We start from the raw sequence: 15,634 nt of genomic DNA on the forward strand, positions 1-15,634 counted from the left end.
CCGTCCAGTCACATCCAAGAATTTTATTGGACAAGGCTCCAGGCCTGGCAGGCCCAGTACACTGCCCCGCAGCCAGGGCTGGAGGGCAGTGATTCCATCCAAAGTCTCAGGGCACACGGTAACCCCACAAAGCAACACTCTAAAGATTACTATATAGTTGGGAGACGGGAGGGTTGCTCCACAAACGTGCGAACAGGTCAAATCTTTATAAATAAACATCCAGTGAAAATGACAACTCGAATTCATCCTTATACAGAGCACTCTAGGGCAGGTAGAGGTGAAGGTGGCCAGAAACCAGCATCCTCACTGGTTAGGGGACCTGGATGGGTGATGAGTGGGCCCAGATGTCCACAGCACGGGGCAGTGGGGGCAACAGACGATGGGCACTAGGACACTGCGCATTTACAAGACCAACTACTGGGGGTGAGGGGCAGCTTCCCCGTGCCTGTGTGTCAGGCTGTTCATTCTGGAATGAGGAGAGGGTGGTCTTTACATCATACTCTGTGGCTGGTGGACTTGGAGAGGGGCTACTTTGTGGAGAGGATAAGGGCGACGATGAGACCATAGAGGCCCAGCACCTCTGCGAAGATGAGGATCAGGATCATGCCCACAAATAGTCGGGGCTGCTGGGCAGTGCCCCGCACGCCGGCGTCCCCCACAATGCCAATGGCAAAGCCAGCTGCCAGCCCACTCAGGCCCACACTCAGGCCAGCGCCCAGTTGGAGGAAACTCCTAGGGGAGAAAAGACACAGGATAGACATTAGCTGCCTGCCAGGGAAGACAGTGGGAATGGGCCACTAGCCAGATGCCCGTTCCCTAGTTGCCCCCCATACTGTGCAGTGGCCTGACTTCAGGCAAGGAGTGGGTGTGGTGAGAGGAACCCCCCAACACTCACCTGTAGAGAGTGATGTCTTCATTCAAGGAATTGGCAATAAGGACTGCCACCACTAGGCCGTAGATGGCAATGATGCCAGCCATAACCACTGGGATAATGGACTTCATGATCAGCTCTGGCCGCATGACAGACATGGCTGCGATGCCGGTGCCACTCTTGGCTGTACCATAGGCAGCACCCAGAGCTGTTGGGGGTGAGGGGAGGCAAGGTGAGTCCAGAGCATCTGAGGCCAGGACCCTGGGGGTAGCTCTGACACAGTTGAGGGCCACCTCAAGTTATCACGGGCAATGGGGAGACGAAGGTGGCACCCAGTCAGGGCCAGGAAGTGATCCTCAGGGGAAATGGTCACAGCTGAGCACTCAAGGAATCCAGGTAACTGTTCCTTTCTTCTACCAGAGATCCTTGTGGCTGATGGCTGTGTAGCCTATGTGAGCTCCTGCTCTGCTAGGAAACCCCCACCTGAGCTCACCAGAACTTCCCAAGCCTGGTATACTGACCCCATATTCCCAAGCAGCTTTAGCTCAGCTGCTTACAACCTAAAAGGTGGAATTCTTTAACAGCCCAGCAGTCCCACAGGGAAACAGGCTGCTGGGCCCCTGATAGATGATTCTGGACATGTTTTATCACACCTAGATTCTCAGGCACTCAGGTCAGAAAAGGCTTGGAAAAGCATGAAATGATTGTGTCAGCAGCCCAGATGTTAGGCCAGGGTCAGCCCCCACTGGCCCTAGGGCTGTGCCCGGGGAAAACATGCTGGAAGAGCCCTGCTGCACACAGGGCCTGACCACTGGTCAGGGAAAGCAGCCTGTCAAGTCCAGTCCTGTCCTCCCAGGCTAGTTTCCCAACTCCCCAACACTCCCAGCCCTAGGACACACTGCTGGAAGGGCTGCCATCTGTGTGGATGGGATGAACCTACCCTCAGCCACACAGCAGGCCTAGCTCCTTGAGTTTGGAGAGAATCCTCTCTAAATAACCAGAGAGAAAAGGTGAGCCTAGGCGAAGACAGGCCACAGGAAGACAATGGGTATGTGGGGCCATCACCCAGCCCAATTGTGAAGCCTTGGCAGATCTCCCAGAAGTCTAGCTTCTGCCCAAGGCCTCCAGTAATGGAGGTAGGAGGCTCTTGGGCAACCTGTCTCCTCCTCTTACACTGCCCTCCTGAAAGTTCCCCTTTCCTGGCTTCTGTCTTCAAAGTCTAGACTAACTTTTGCACAGAAGAGAGCCACAGAAGGCCAAGGCAGCTCTTAGGACTCCTGTCACCTGTTCCCCAGGGTCCCACCATGCTTCTTGGACAGAGGACAACAGGGGTAGAAGATGGAAAGAACCAAGACAATACTGGCCATTCATCTATTTGAGCCACAAGGTGCCTACTCTGTTCATCACTAAGCAGAGTAAGTTCAGAGGGATGCTGTCTTCTCAGGCCTCTAAAAGTCTGGTGAGAAGACAGATATGGCACCTCCAAGCAGTGACATGTTCCCGGAAAGTGGGGAAGGTGATGATGGAGTCTGGGGAAATGCTTCATAGAGATGACATCTGAGTAGAGGGGTGACAGTGAGCAGGAAGATTCCAAACAGAATGAATGGAGAGCAACTGGAGGGAGAAGGCAAGGGTGGGGGCAGGGGAATCAGCACTGTCTGCCTCCTCCCCGTAGACCTGAAGGCACCTCAACACTGCCTTGCCTAGACACTGAGTGACTTCAGCCTGCTCAGGCCTGTCTTCATGAACCTTTCCTGGAACTCTCTGGGTTACAGTGCCTTCTTTGGGCTTTTACCGCAGGACCTGCACACAGGCTATGTCACATATATGCAAGGGGCCAGTGCCATGACTCGTTACTCAAGGGGGAGGGCACAGGCTGCCACATGGCAGAGTTTCCATGGAGACTGCTTATAGGGAACTCAGTATCTTAGCCAGTTGCAAGAGACAGGGAGTCGCCTGCTCCAAAGGCCAAGCCCAGCAGGGCTCCAGATCCAGTGGGAGACGCCGGGAAGATTGTGATCAGACGGCAGTTCCGGGAATGCAGGACCAAACAGAAGGTGCCCACCAGCAAGGAGGAAGTCATAGAAAATATGGAAAAGGAACAACTGAAAGCTTTGTGGAAGGTATGATGAAGAAAGAACTGACAGGACTTTTCTTTTTTTGTCACAAGTTAAGAAAAAAGGGGAAGCTGAAATGGGAGATGGGGACTGGGAAGGCCGGCGAGTTGAGTGGGCCTCATTTGGTTGTAAGAAGACCAATCAACAAAGCACTAGGCAGCCCAAGGGCAATCTAGGCCAGGAGCTGGGGACAGCTTGGAATCAGTCAGGCAGCGACACCTGATGCCTGAGAAACGAGGGGCTTGTTCACATAGGTACAAGGAGGCGGATGAAGATAAGCCTTGGAGAAAGACACGTTTAAACAGAGAAATGAAGTAAAGTCAACCTGCTAAGCCCAATGTAGGGAAGGGAACAGGAGTGAAACTGCATTCAAGACCAACAGGAATGAGTTGCCTCAATCACCAGGAGCCTAGGGCAAGCAAAAAACCCTGGGCCAGTGCTATCCTAGTCTCAGTAACTTTCAGAGACCTGCTGGTCAGGGTCAATCTGAAAGTACCAAGTAAGTTCTAGGAGAAGAACAGAAGCACCTGGTAAACAGAGGGAGGCCAGGAGCTAGGCACAGACAAGGGCTCAGGAGGCAAACTCAGGAACAAGCAGTGACAGCCAGAATCCCATGTGGGCAGGCATCTGTTTTGTTCATTGATGTCTCCATGTGCTTGGCACATAGTAGGAGCTCAATCAAGACTCGTTGAACGAATGAATGAAGGCACAAGCAGCACCCCACAGGTGGCCAGGCAAAGCAGAATCCTGGAGGCAGAACACAGAATACACTGGGGTAATGGGGCACAGCAACCTGCTAGGAGGCCCTGGAAAACAGCCCCTGAAGATGTGGAAAGAGCAGCGCTGGCTAGGAGAGAAGGGGAAGTCCAGACCACTTCTCCCACCACAAATGACCTCTTACTCGCACATGATGGGAAGGGCAGGGCTCACTCAGTAGCTCGTGACTGACTGACAGGCTCAGGCAGAGGGAGGCCCCCAAGAGAGCAGAGCCCCCAAGTCCCCACCTCACAAATGTTTACAGTCAGCAGAGACTGTTTGGTGTTCAAACCCTCAACATACCAGCATAGGGAGCCTCCCAATTCACCAAGTAGGGTGGGGCAGGGCGCGGTCATCAGAACTGAAAACCAGATCCAGACCGGGCCAGACCAGTCCATGGGGAGTGCATCCAGACTACAACTCACTTCCCTGAGTTGCACATTTATGAGCCTACCCCAAAGGTCCTTCTCCCGGGAAGACCAATTTTCACTTAATTCAGCACAGTAGGACTGCCAAGATTCAACTTTAAAAGCAGGGTGCCATAAAAAAAAAAAACCCTAGAAGACCCCTTTCTCCATACCTAGGGCCACCCCTCCCAATACCAGGCCTCAGGGAAGGAAAGGAAGGTTATTCCTTCTTTCATTTATTGGGGTCAGAACTAGCAAACTCTTAAGACAAAGACCCAACCCTCTCAACACTAAGGCGCTATGCAACCTTCTCACTCATCCCAAAGCAGCTTCTCAGCGAGTGACAACACAACACTGATGCTGGCCAGACTCCCTTCCTCCTCGACCTGTTTGATTCCCTGCCCCCCCTCAATTCCAAACACTCCCACCTTTAGGTCCCTGCGGGCTCTCAGCACCAACTCCTCAGCCCAGCTCTCCCAACCCACCCACAAATGGCTATTGGGAAACAGTGACAAGTCCTAACCGGAAGCACCTACTCTGGATACAGACCCACCTAATCCACACCAGGGTGGGGGGAGGGTGAGAACTGTGGACCTCAGCTAAGAGCGCCTGGGCCCGATTCCCCCGCCCCGCTGTCCACAGACAGGGCCGGCCCCGCATCGAGGGAGCTTTCTGAGTTGTGATGTCACACCTGCCCGCAAGACTGGGAGGAGACGCACGCAAAGCAAGCGCAGGACCGCGTGCATCCACCCCAGCCTCCCTCCCTCTCCTCCCGGGGCTAAGATGGCAGCGGCACTACCGCCCCACCCCCGCACCGTCACAGACTTGGGGCAGAGAGGCCGAACTGTGTACCCCCGGGATACCCTTGGGACCCGCACTCCAGCTTAGCCCGTATGCCCTGCACAGAATGCCCGATGGCCCAGGCAGCCTTCTGGGACCCGAACCCCGCCCGCGGTCACGTGAGGCTTGGGACCCCCAAAAGCTCGAAATCACGTCAGAGTGACGTCACACACCGAACCCCAGCGAGCTGTGGGCATGAGTACCACGCGCCCTGGCGCCCCCCGCCTCCCTCCTGTCGCGGCGCTCACCGCTGAAGACCATGGCGGCCGAGGCGCCCATGACCGCGAAAAAGGAGGAGTACTCGGGGCCGCTCTTGGCCTCGGACATGTCTGCGGGTGGGGAAGGGGCGAGGTCAGCGGGCCGAGGTGGGGCCGAGGACCGGCTAGGCGAGGCGGGAAGACGGCGAGTGGCGAGCGGGAAGCGAGCTGGAAACAAACGATCTGACGGCTGTGAAGGCGATCGGCCCGTCAGCCGCTGCGCTCTAAATATCAGCACCGCAGAACAAAATGGCCGCAGCGGCCGTATCACATGACTCTATCCCCGCCCCCTCGGTTGGTACCACTTCGTGCCGGTGGGGGAGCCACGGCCCCCGCACGCTTTACCAGCTCTCTGGCCGCCCCTACACCGTGCCGCCACCCCGCCAGCCCTGACTCTGGCGTTCCGTTCCATCTAGGCCTCCGCGGATGCGCTGCGGCACCTCTCGGCCTCTCGGACCCCATGGCGCTGCGCCTGTCAGATCCCCCTGCCGGGGTGGGGCGGTGGCGTGCCACATTATCATACGGGGTTGGACGTGGAGGTGCTCCGCCTTCTCTGCGGCTGCGTGGTGCCAGCCGGTACTCGATTCTGTGGGTTCTTTTTCTTTGCATTTTGTGGCGCGGATCATGGCAATTGTGTTCTCACGGCCTTGACCCCAGATAGCCAGGACTACTCTCTCCTCCTCCTGGAGCGATCTGAGTTCCTAGCACACCAAGCCGAATCTCGAGCCCCGGGCGCCTGCCTCTTCTGCTCCAACCACGGGGAAGCCCCCAGCCCACCTGTGAAGTCCTGGCCTCTGCTTGTGTCCCTCGGTCGCTCTACCCCGACCCGGACCCCAGTCCTCTCCACACCCAGACCCACCAGCCCCCGACCTAGAAATTGGCGACTTATCTCCTGGCTTCCTAGGAAAAGGAACTCCCGCCCCGGCATCTGTCTCCTGTCTTGCATCAGGGGCCCAGACTTCAGTTGGGGGGAGGGACGTCATTGCTTCTTAAGGTGACGGCGTGACTGGTTTGAATTTCGTCAGTGTTGCGACCTGTGGAGGCTTCCCCGGATTTCTGGGGTCCCTGTCCTTCCTGTCCCCACGCAAAGCTTGCACCTGCAGGACTGCACTTATTTCTGGAGCAGCAGCTAATGGTTTCAGCTCAGCACGCAGCCTGGCCTGGAACTGACTGCCCTGCTTATAACAAGTGGTGGTGTGGCACCCCAAATGTCTGCCTCATCTACCCGCCAGCTCTGGTACCCTATGGTCTTTTGTCCCTTCCCTCTTAGGAGCCCTGGGTGACTACCTCCTGGGTGGGTCTTTCTTGAGCTCCAAGCCCTGGTTCTGACATTAAAGAGTTTCCCTGAACATACTGAATGCAGCTGGTCTCAGTCTTCTCCCTGTGGGCTGTGGGGTTCCTGTGCCTGACCCTCCTACTGGACTCTCAGTCCCATCTTCTAGAACAGGAACGTCTGTCCTGCTCTCTTCCCCTTGGTGAGGCTGGGTCTGACACCCTAAACTTGGAGTCCACAGAAATGCCAGTTTTGTCCTGTTTGAAAAGAGAGGAGGCCACCGCTACATGGCTATAGCTCTCCGCATCTCTCTCTGCCCTAGACTCTAACTTCTTGACAGAGGAATCTTTACTCCATGTGTCCACCTCACCTGCCCTCTATCTGTTATCCCTCCCCAGCTCCTTGCCTTTGCCAAGGTTGCCAGTGACTGCCATTTCTCTAAGCTGAGGAACAATTGTCAGACTTTCCGAGTGGGTTTCTGTTGCTGCAGCCCGCTGCCCACTCCTTTACAGCTTCCTTCCTTCCTGCTCATTTTCTCCAGCCCAGACACCTTTATTCCTTCCTGGAGTCACAAGGAGAAATAAGGATAGGCCTAGGTCCTATGATGGATCCTCCCCTCACTGGGTGATCATGTCTTCAATCTGCATGTTTCTAGATCTTCCCTAAGGTCAGCCCTCATAACTTCAGATAAACTTAGGTTCTAGGGCTAGGGAAGACCAGGCCAGGGAGCTGGCTCTGGCTGGGGTTCCAGGCAGGCTGCGTACAGGGGGAGAATTTGGATAAAGGAAAGGAGGAACAGAATAGTCCACAGGAAGTAAAGTGCACAGAACCCCAATATGGCTGAAATCCCAAGGCTGGGAAGTCAGGATCGTTCCCTCTTGGAGCTCAGGTAGCCATTCAGCTTTGATCCCGGTCCTCTCATCCGCCCAAGTTCTGGTATGAGACATCACGCGGGGTCTCCAGTGGGGCTGCTGACACCTCAAACAAGCATGTCTCACACTGAACTTACCCTCCACCCTCATCACCACTAACCGGCTTCCACTTGGTTATTTCCATTTTGGGCAAGACACACCCCCATCCACCCTCCTGCTCACACCAGCAGCCTCCATGTCATGCTCTGCTCATCCTTATTACTCACCAAACCCTGAGGTTCCTCAGCTTCCCAGCACTCAGCTCAGACCCCACCAGCAGCCTGATGCCCCTTGGGTAGGCCTTCATTTCTGCCCTGGGTCTTTTCACAGCTTCTGCATGACCAGCCTATTCAGTCTTACTGCCCTGCCCCAAACCCGTCTCTACCTTAAAGCTACAGAATCTTCCCAACTGGCACATCTGACCAGTCTCTCCCCTGGAATCCTTCAGTGTCCTTTTAATATAGACTGGACCGTTGGTAGTCTCTTCCCAGGCCTTCCTCCTTTCTTTTTTTTTTTTTCTTTTTGGAATTTTATTATTATTTTTTAATTTTTCCATTTTTAAAATTTTTATTGTTGTTCAAGTACAGTTTTCTGCCTACCCCCTGCCACTCCCCCCCACCCCAGCCATCCCCACTTCCCTCCCCTGATTCCGCCTCCCCTTGGTTTTGTCCATGTGTCCTTTATGGTTGTTCCTGAAAACACTTCACCCTTTTCCCCCCATTACCTCTCCCACCTCCCCTCTGGTTACTGTCCATTTGTTCTTAATTTCAATGTTTCTGGTTATATTTTGCTTGCTTGTTTGTTTTGTTGATTAGGTTCCACTTACAGGTGAGACCATATGGTATTTGTCTTTCACCACTCAGCTTATTTCACCCATTTCTTCCCCTTGTGTTACCCCTTCCTCACCTGTGTCCTTGAGCCTGAAGTTCTCTCTCTACTAACTTCTCCTTATTTTTTAAATTTTTATTTAGAGAGAGAAAAACATCAATATGTTGTTCCATTTTATTTATGCATGCATTGGCTATTTCTCGGATGTGCCCTGCCCAGGAATCAAACCCACGATCTTGCTGTATCAGAATGGCTCTGTAAACAACTGACCTACCCAGCCAGGGCTCTTCCTTTCTTCTTACTTAGGGAATGCTACTCAGTCTTTAGAATGTAGAATTCCACTTCCTCCAGGAAGCTCTCCTGATCTCTTTCTCCTCCTCAGCCCCTTTTTCATTTCTTGAACTCCACTACTACTTTTTTTTTCACTCACTACCTTCCGCACTGAGAGTTGCTGTGCCTCTTTTTCTGTATCTGCAACTGCTGGTAGGGTGCCTGGAGCACACAGCTAACATTTACTGATCACTAACTGTGTCCAAGGCCCGTTGCAAGCATTTACTGGGGTAGTAGGTAATCCTCACAATGACCTCTGAGGGAGCTCTCACTATTATTTTCATTTTGTGAAAAGGAAGTAGGCCTAGGAAGGATCATCATCTTGCCCGGGGTCTGGCGGCTAGAGAGCAGTGGCACTGAAACTCTGGTTACACAAGTTGGGCCTGGTGCGTGTAGCTCAAGCACCACCGGCCTCCTGCACCAGGGTTCAGGGAGCGTCCGGCGACCAGTGATGGGGCTAGAATGGACCAGGTCACCTTGCTCTAGACCTCCCAGCCCTGGGCAGGCTCTGAGGTGGGATGGGCTGGGGCTATGGAAGGAAGTGGCCAAGGACACACACCTCTGCCTTCTTCCTCACAGCTAACTCCTTGGCTTGAAACCACAATGTCATGAGCTCCTGGCCTGTCACTGTGAAGCTTTATTCTTGGGATTTCCAAGAATAAAGAAGGAGGGGCTTCGAGAAACACATCAGAGACCCGGGTAGGGAGGTATAGAGATATGAGGTGAGGTCTTGACTCCTCCAAAGGTTTTGAGGGGGACAAAAGGGCCCACTGTCCACACTGAAAGACGGTGGCAGAGAGAAGGCCAATGGCACTTTGCAAGACCTAAGGGAAGAGAGGGGGATGGCTAGGGAGAAAAAGACATTAAGATTCCAAATGGCCTCAAATGATTGGGAAAATGAACTTACCTGAATAAGCCAATTCAAGAGAAGAGAGAAGAGTCAAGCAGCCTGAGCAGGGCCTCAGGGAGAACACTGGGAAACTGGAGACAAGCAAGAGTCCCGGGGCAGGGCGGCCTCTCCCTGTGAGCAATCTCAGGCTCCCTGTGGGTTGCACGAAGATACACCAGAGAGGGCATAACGCTGAGAGATGACTCTTGCTTTCTTGACCTGGCTAGATAAGTATTACGTGTGACCCAGGCAAGGCTGGGAGGAGATGGAACAAAAACACAGTTGTGTTAAGTTGGGGATATGAGTAAAGGCGATTTTTTTGTATAATTTTTAAAATAGGGTTTATAAAATGATTTTTTTTAAATTTTATTTATTTATTTATTTTTAGACAGAGGGGAAGGGAGGGAGAAAGAGAGGGAGAGAAGCATCAGTGTGTGGTTGTCTCTCCCACGCCCACCACAGGGGACCTGGCCCATAACCCAGGCATGTGCTCCTACTGGGAATCGAACAGGTGACCCTTTAGTTCACAAGCCGATGCTCAATCCACTGAACCACACCACCCAGGGCTATTTTTAAAATTTTTTATTTAGCCCTGGCTGGTGTAGCTCAGTGGGTTGACCATGGGCCTGCGAACCAAAGGATCATGGTTTGATTCCCAGTCAGGGCACATGCCTGGGTTGCAGGCCAGTTCCCAGCAGGGGATGCAGGAGAGGCAACCATACATTGATATTTCTCTCCCTCTCTCCTTTCCTTCCCCTCTAAAGATAAATAAAAATCTTAAAAAATAATTTTTTTATTTGATTTTAGGGAGGGAAGGAGGGAGAGAGAGGTAGAGAGAGAAACATCAATTTGTTGTTCTACTTATGTATGCATTCATTGGTTGCTTCTCATATGTGTTTGAATGTGCAGGGATTGAACTTGCAACCTTGGTGATCAGGACAGTACTCTAACCAATGAAGCTGTCTGGCCAGGGCCACAAGTTACTTTTTTTTTTTTTTAATGAAATATGTCTGGTAGGTAAACACAGCATAGCACAAGCAGGACCTGACTGACACACACAACGGCCAGTGGTAAAGGGTGCCCTAGGGCTGTCTGATGACCAGGAGTGGGTGTGAGATGCTCTCCCTGGGCCTGTCTGAAGTAAGGAAGGAAGGAAAGGAGGAGGGAATCCTGGCTGGTGTGGCTCTGTGACTGAGTGCCCGCCTGCAAATTAAAGGGTTGCTGGTTTGATTCCCAGTCAGGACACACGCCTGGGTTGTGGGCCAGGTCCCCAGTGCAGGGCACCTGAGAGGCAACCATGCATTGATGTTTCTCTCCCTTTCCCCCTCCCTTCCCCTCTCTCTAAAAAATAAATAATACAATCTTTAAAAAATATTTAAAAGAAAAAAGGAAGGGCAGATGGACGGAAGAAAGGAAAGGAGGGAGGAGGAATTTTGTAGGTTTACAGTAAATCAGAACCTGGCATTGAGCCTGACACAGGCAGCAGTTTCTCAGAAAAGGTGCCACAAGGGGCATTGACTGCTCTGGACCCTCCCTCTGGTCTGGGGTTGGCATCTTGAAGGCCAGCACAACCTCCTCACCTCCACCAATCAGGGTTCCCAACCTCTGGGCCCTGTCTGCCTTCCACCCTGAGCCACTCACCTGCACATAGTGAGCATCTACTATGTGCAGACACCAAGCTAGGCTATGAGGATCAAAAATCTAAGAAGAGAGCTCCTAACCTTCAGGAGGTCACAGCTCTGGGGGCTGGACAATGATGTCCCAGCCTAACTGGAAAAGCAGTTACTGGGCACAGAGGTGATACAAAGGAGGGAGGGGCTGGAGGGCTGGGGGGCTTGGACTGCCTCCATGGAACTGGTCTTGGAACAAAGTATAGAAAGAAGAAGAGGGCTTCAGTAGGAAAAGACATGATCCACTTTGCATTTAAATTACAGACCATCCCAATTCTGGAACATTGGGCAGCTGCTTATAAGATGGAAAGAGGTGGACACACTCTGGTGTGGATGATCTTGGGGAGTTAAGTAACAAGCAGCAGGGTGGGGAAGAGTGCACCGGTGTATTACCTGAACATGCATGCAGACACTGCTAACAGTGGTGGCCCCTGGGAACCTGGTGGGAAAGGAGACTACCTCCTGTGGATAGTCCCATATGTACTGAGTTGTTTTTTACTAGGTGTGCATTTTACCTTTCAAAAACTGTAAGCCAGGCAGGAGTGGGGAGTAAGTGCTCAATGGGCACAGGGTTCCTTTTGGGGCATGAAAATGTTGTAGACCCACACCCTGACTGGTGGGGCTCAGTGGATTGAGTGCTGGCCTGTGAACCAAAGGGTCACCAGTTCAATTCCCAGTCAGGGCACATGCCTGGGTTGCAGGCCAGGCCCCCAGTAGGGGGCGTGTGAGAGGCAACCACACATTGATGTTTTTCTCCCTTCCTTCCACTCTGTCTAAAAATAAATAAATAAAAAACTTTAAAAAAAAGTTGTGGATCTACAAGTTGCACAGCCTTATGAATGCACTAAATACCACTGAATTGTGCATTTTAAAATGGTTAAATTCAACATAAATAAAATAAAATAGTTAAATTCAGCCCTGTCCAGGTGGCTCAAAAGGTTGCAGGTTCTATTACAAGCCAGGGCATGAACCTAGGTTGTGAGTTCAATCTTTGGTTGAGGGGCATATGGGAGGCAACCAATCGATGTTTGTCTCTTCCCTTTCCTCTCTCTAAAATCAATAAACATATCCTCAAATGAGGGTTAAAAATAAAATAAAATAAAATAAAATAAAATAGTTAAATTCAGTCTTAAAAAGATAAAAAACAAAGCACTTCCATAGCTGGCACATGATTACTATGGACCAGGTCCAAAAAGGGGCCCACAAGAGGTGCTGGTGGGAGGAGGAGAGAGGGTGTTCCCACCTTGTCAAGCTGACCTGGCCTGAGGCAGGCAGTCTTCTGAAACATCAGCAGTTTCTCAGAAACTTCTCTGCACCCAGGCCCAGGCCAGGGCAATTTTCACCAATTCTGCCCTGTGTTACAATGTCTTAATGTCAATCACAAGAAGACCCTAAGCATGCTTACAGCAAAAAGCTGTTACTGCTGGGAATGTTGGCGGCACTCCCCAACCACAGACCCCAGAAATGCATACTGCCATGTGAGACCAGTGCAAGCCCATTTCTGGTGTCGTCCAGAATCACCCTGGACGACACCAGCAGCACAGGCGGGACCATATGGGGGCTCCTGCTCTCCAGCTGACAGTCTCAAGGGGAAGGAATGGGGAGACTAGCAAAAGTGCTGTCTCCTGGGAAACAGGAGCCTCAGGGAAAGCGTCCTGGTGCAGGGGTTCTGCAGCAGACTCAGGGGTGGGAAATGGCCTGTGTAAAGGCCCGGAGGCAGAGGCTGTGGGTTCAGAGGAGAAACTGAAACAGCTGGCACCAAGCCTCCATTCACCTGTCCCATCAGGACTTTTCAAACCTGGGCCTGGCCAGGGCCCCACCCATCAGGGCAGCAGGCAGCAGGAGAGCTGACAGGGTCTTTGTCTTGAGGCAGCTGCAAAGGAAGAGAGGGGCTGGAGCCTGTCTCCATCCTGAGAGACAGAGTGGGGAAGCTGAAGGAAAGAGAGAAGCAGCAGTTTCACGGGAGTGGGGCAAAAGCAGTCCCCCCTCATCCACAGCAGCTACAGGAAGGGAAGGGCACTGGGATGAGACAGACAGATGGAGAAAAAAGGTTTTCATTTTCCTTTATATTGTATAGGTACACCGAATTAAAATCCTGGGTATTAGAAAAGACATTAATATTGACTTATATAACCTTTCAGATAAAATGCTCTCGTTTTGATGAGCATGACTTCTTGATAACTGAGTTTTCCACATGACAGACAGGGGTCCAAGCAATTCTTGACTGAGACATTCGACCACTCCTCTCATTCCTCTTATTTATGGAGTGCATCTACATGACAGGCTGTGTGAACAAGAGAAAGCAAAACAAAATCAGGGAAGGACTTGGCTCACACTAGCCTTGGCAGCACATGGAGCAGGACATACATCTCCTGTAGTGGAGAGAAACTTTTCTTACTTTTTGAGTTAATGCGGTGTTTTAAATTCTTCAAGGGAGCAATACTCCTCCAAGTCCGGGGCTTCGTTCTCCTGCACAGATGTCAGTTCTGAAGGCAGTGTACCCAGGGTTCCCCATCTCACTGTAACGTTTTTGCAACAGATATTTCACAGTGATGTCGTTGCATTTGTTCTCATTTTGTTTATGATTCAAATGAAAACTGACCAAACATATTACTAAATCACTTAGTTTCACTTTTCTAAAGTTGGATTGTGTTGGAAAGCCACACATTCTCTCACTACACATTAATTTCTATAGGGTCCTCGCAATTTTTTTACCACATTTATTTACATGTGCCAGTGTCAGTCCAGTTATCCATGTTTCAGCCAATAACCATCCTTCACTGGAATGGAAAGTAAAAATTATTCACATATTTTTCTCTTCAATCTTTAACTCATACGTTTTTGACAAAACACGTCCTTTGCCAGGCAATGCGCTTCAGTCTGAAATAGAGCAAAGGTTTGCTCCTGTCTCTTTGCATGAAGATAAAAACAGGCTGGGACTGGTCCTGGCTGGGTAGCTCAGTTGGTTAGAGTGTCATTCCCACATACCAAGGTTGTGGGTTCTCTCTGATTAGGGAACATACAAGAATCAACCAATTAATGAATAAATAAGTGGAACAACAAACTGATGTTTTTCTCTCTCCTTTCATCTCTTAAAAAAATAAAAAAACAAAGAAACAGGCTAAGACGGCTTGCACTACGTGAACTTCACCCTGCTGTTGATGGCCTTGCCGGACTGCAGTATCCCTCTCATCGGGGGCTTCTGACAAGACAGCTTCTTCTGGTGAACTGAGCAGCCAGGTAACGCACCTGTGGATTCAACAACCTGAAGTAGGAGGTTTAGTTGGTTGGTATGTCTGTCATGTCAGGGGTCAGTGTGACCACCGACTTGCTTCCTCAGTCTCAAGTGCAGTGCTGACAAGTTCTACGTGATTGCGAGCATGTCTGCAAGTGCGTGGATGCATTTCATCTTTAGTAACAAATCACATGATGCTGTACCTAACTCCCTGAGTACAATTTGACATTAATTTAACAAAGATCATACACTTTTTACACCAGATTTTTAAAAAAGATTTATTTTTAGAAGGGAAGGGAGAAAGAGAGAGAAACATCAATGTGAGAGAGGAAGAGCAACTGGCTGCCTCATGTACATGCCACAACCAGGAAACAAACCCACAACCCATGCATGTGCCCTGACCAGGGATAAAATTTCAACCTTTCCCCTTGTAGGACAATGACCAACTGAGCCACACCAGTCATGGCTACACCAGATAGTTTTCTTAAATCCCCACACTTTTCTGCCTATTTAGTGTTGTCAGGGGAAGCACCATGAGGTATGCTGGGTACCCCCGCTCCATTTGGTAAATTCTCTGTGCAAACAAGACATTTAGGAAGGGATGAAAACAGTCAAAATATATGGACACATGTTTGAGACAGTTGCTGTACTACCTAATTAGTGGCATTTATTTATTTTAAAGATTTTACTTATTTATTTTTAGAGAGAGAGGAAGGAAAGGAGAAAGAGAGGGAGAAGAACATCAGTGTGTGGTTGCCTGTCACACTCCCCCTACTGGGGACTTGGCCGGTGACCCAGGCATGTGCTCTGACTGGGAATGGAATCAGCAACCCTTTGATTCATAGGCAGGTGCTCAGTCCACTGAGCTACACCAACCAGGGCTAGAGGCATTTTTTAAAACCAGTGTTAAGTCTTGTGCATTTGATTACATTGGGTTTATAAAAATGTGGGCAAGTAGATGTCTATAAAAATCAAATCTATTCCTGGAACAGAAAAAAGACTGCAGAAAAACTCAGGACAAAAAAGGTTATAGGTTTGTTTTTCTTTAAACATTTTATTTATTTTTAGAGAGAGGTTAAAAGAGGGGGAAAGAGGGGGAAAGAAACGTTGATGTGTGAGATGTGTGAGAGAAACATCAATCGGCGGGTGCTAGATCCATTGAGCCACACCAGCCAGGGCAAAAAGGATACAGTTTAAGTTAATAGCATTATATCAATGTTAATTTCTTTGTTTTGATAAACGTACAATAT

General features: G+C 50.7%; 1 protein-coding gene across 1 annotated transcript; it reads right to left on the bottom strand.

Annotated features, from left to right (window-relative positions):
- Positions 1 to 3: 3 nt before the first annotated feature.
- Positions 4 to 5,508, bottom strand: ATP6V0C (ATPase H+ transporting V0 subunit c). The gene is made up of 3 exons (XM_045820915.1): positions 5,240 to 5,508; positions 896 to 1,079; positions 4 to 732 (listed from the first exon to the last, which is right to left on the bottom strand). The coding sequence occupies exons 1-3, from the start codon at positions 5,316 to 5,318 to the stop codon at positions 528 to 530; spliced, it is 468 nt and encodes a 155-aa protein (XP_045676871.1). The 5' UTR covers positions 5,319 to 5,508; the 3' UTR covers positions 4 to 527.
- Between the last annotated feature and the right edge of the window lie 10,126 nt (positions 5,509 to 15,634).

This window comes from Phyllostomus hastatus, unplaced genomic scaffold (assembly GCF_019186645.2).
Source record: "Phyllostomus hastatus isolate PE091 unplaced genomic scaffold, TTU_PhHast_1.1 phas_scaffold_442, whole genome shotgun sequence".
NCBI lineage: Eukaryota > Metazoa > Chordata > Mammalia > Chiroptera > Phyllostomidae > Phyllostomus > Phyllostomus hastatus.

What these genes read in the sequence shown, in the direction of transcription:
- ATP6V0C (XM_045820915.1), bottom strand. Translation starts at nt 5,318, where the DNA reads ATGTCCGAGGCCAAGAGCGGCCCCGAGTACTCCTCCTTTTTCGCGGTC. An exon ending in GGCCGCCATGGTCTTCAGCG is followed by an intron (nt 1,080 to 5,239) that starts GTGAGCGCCGCG and finishes CACCCCCAACAG; the next exon opens with CTCTGGGTGCTGCCTATGGT. An exon ending in GAAGACATCACTCTCTACAG is followed by an intron (nt 733 to 895) that starts GTGAGTGTTGGG and finishes TTTCTCCCCTAG; the next exon opens with GAGTTTCCTCCAACTGGGCG.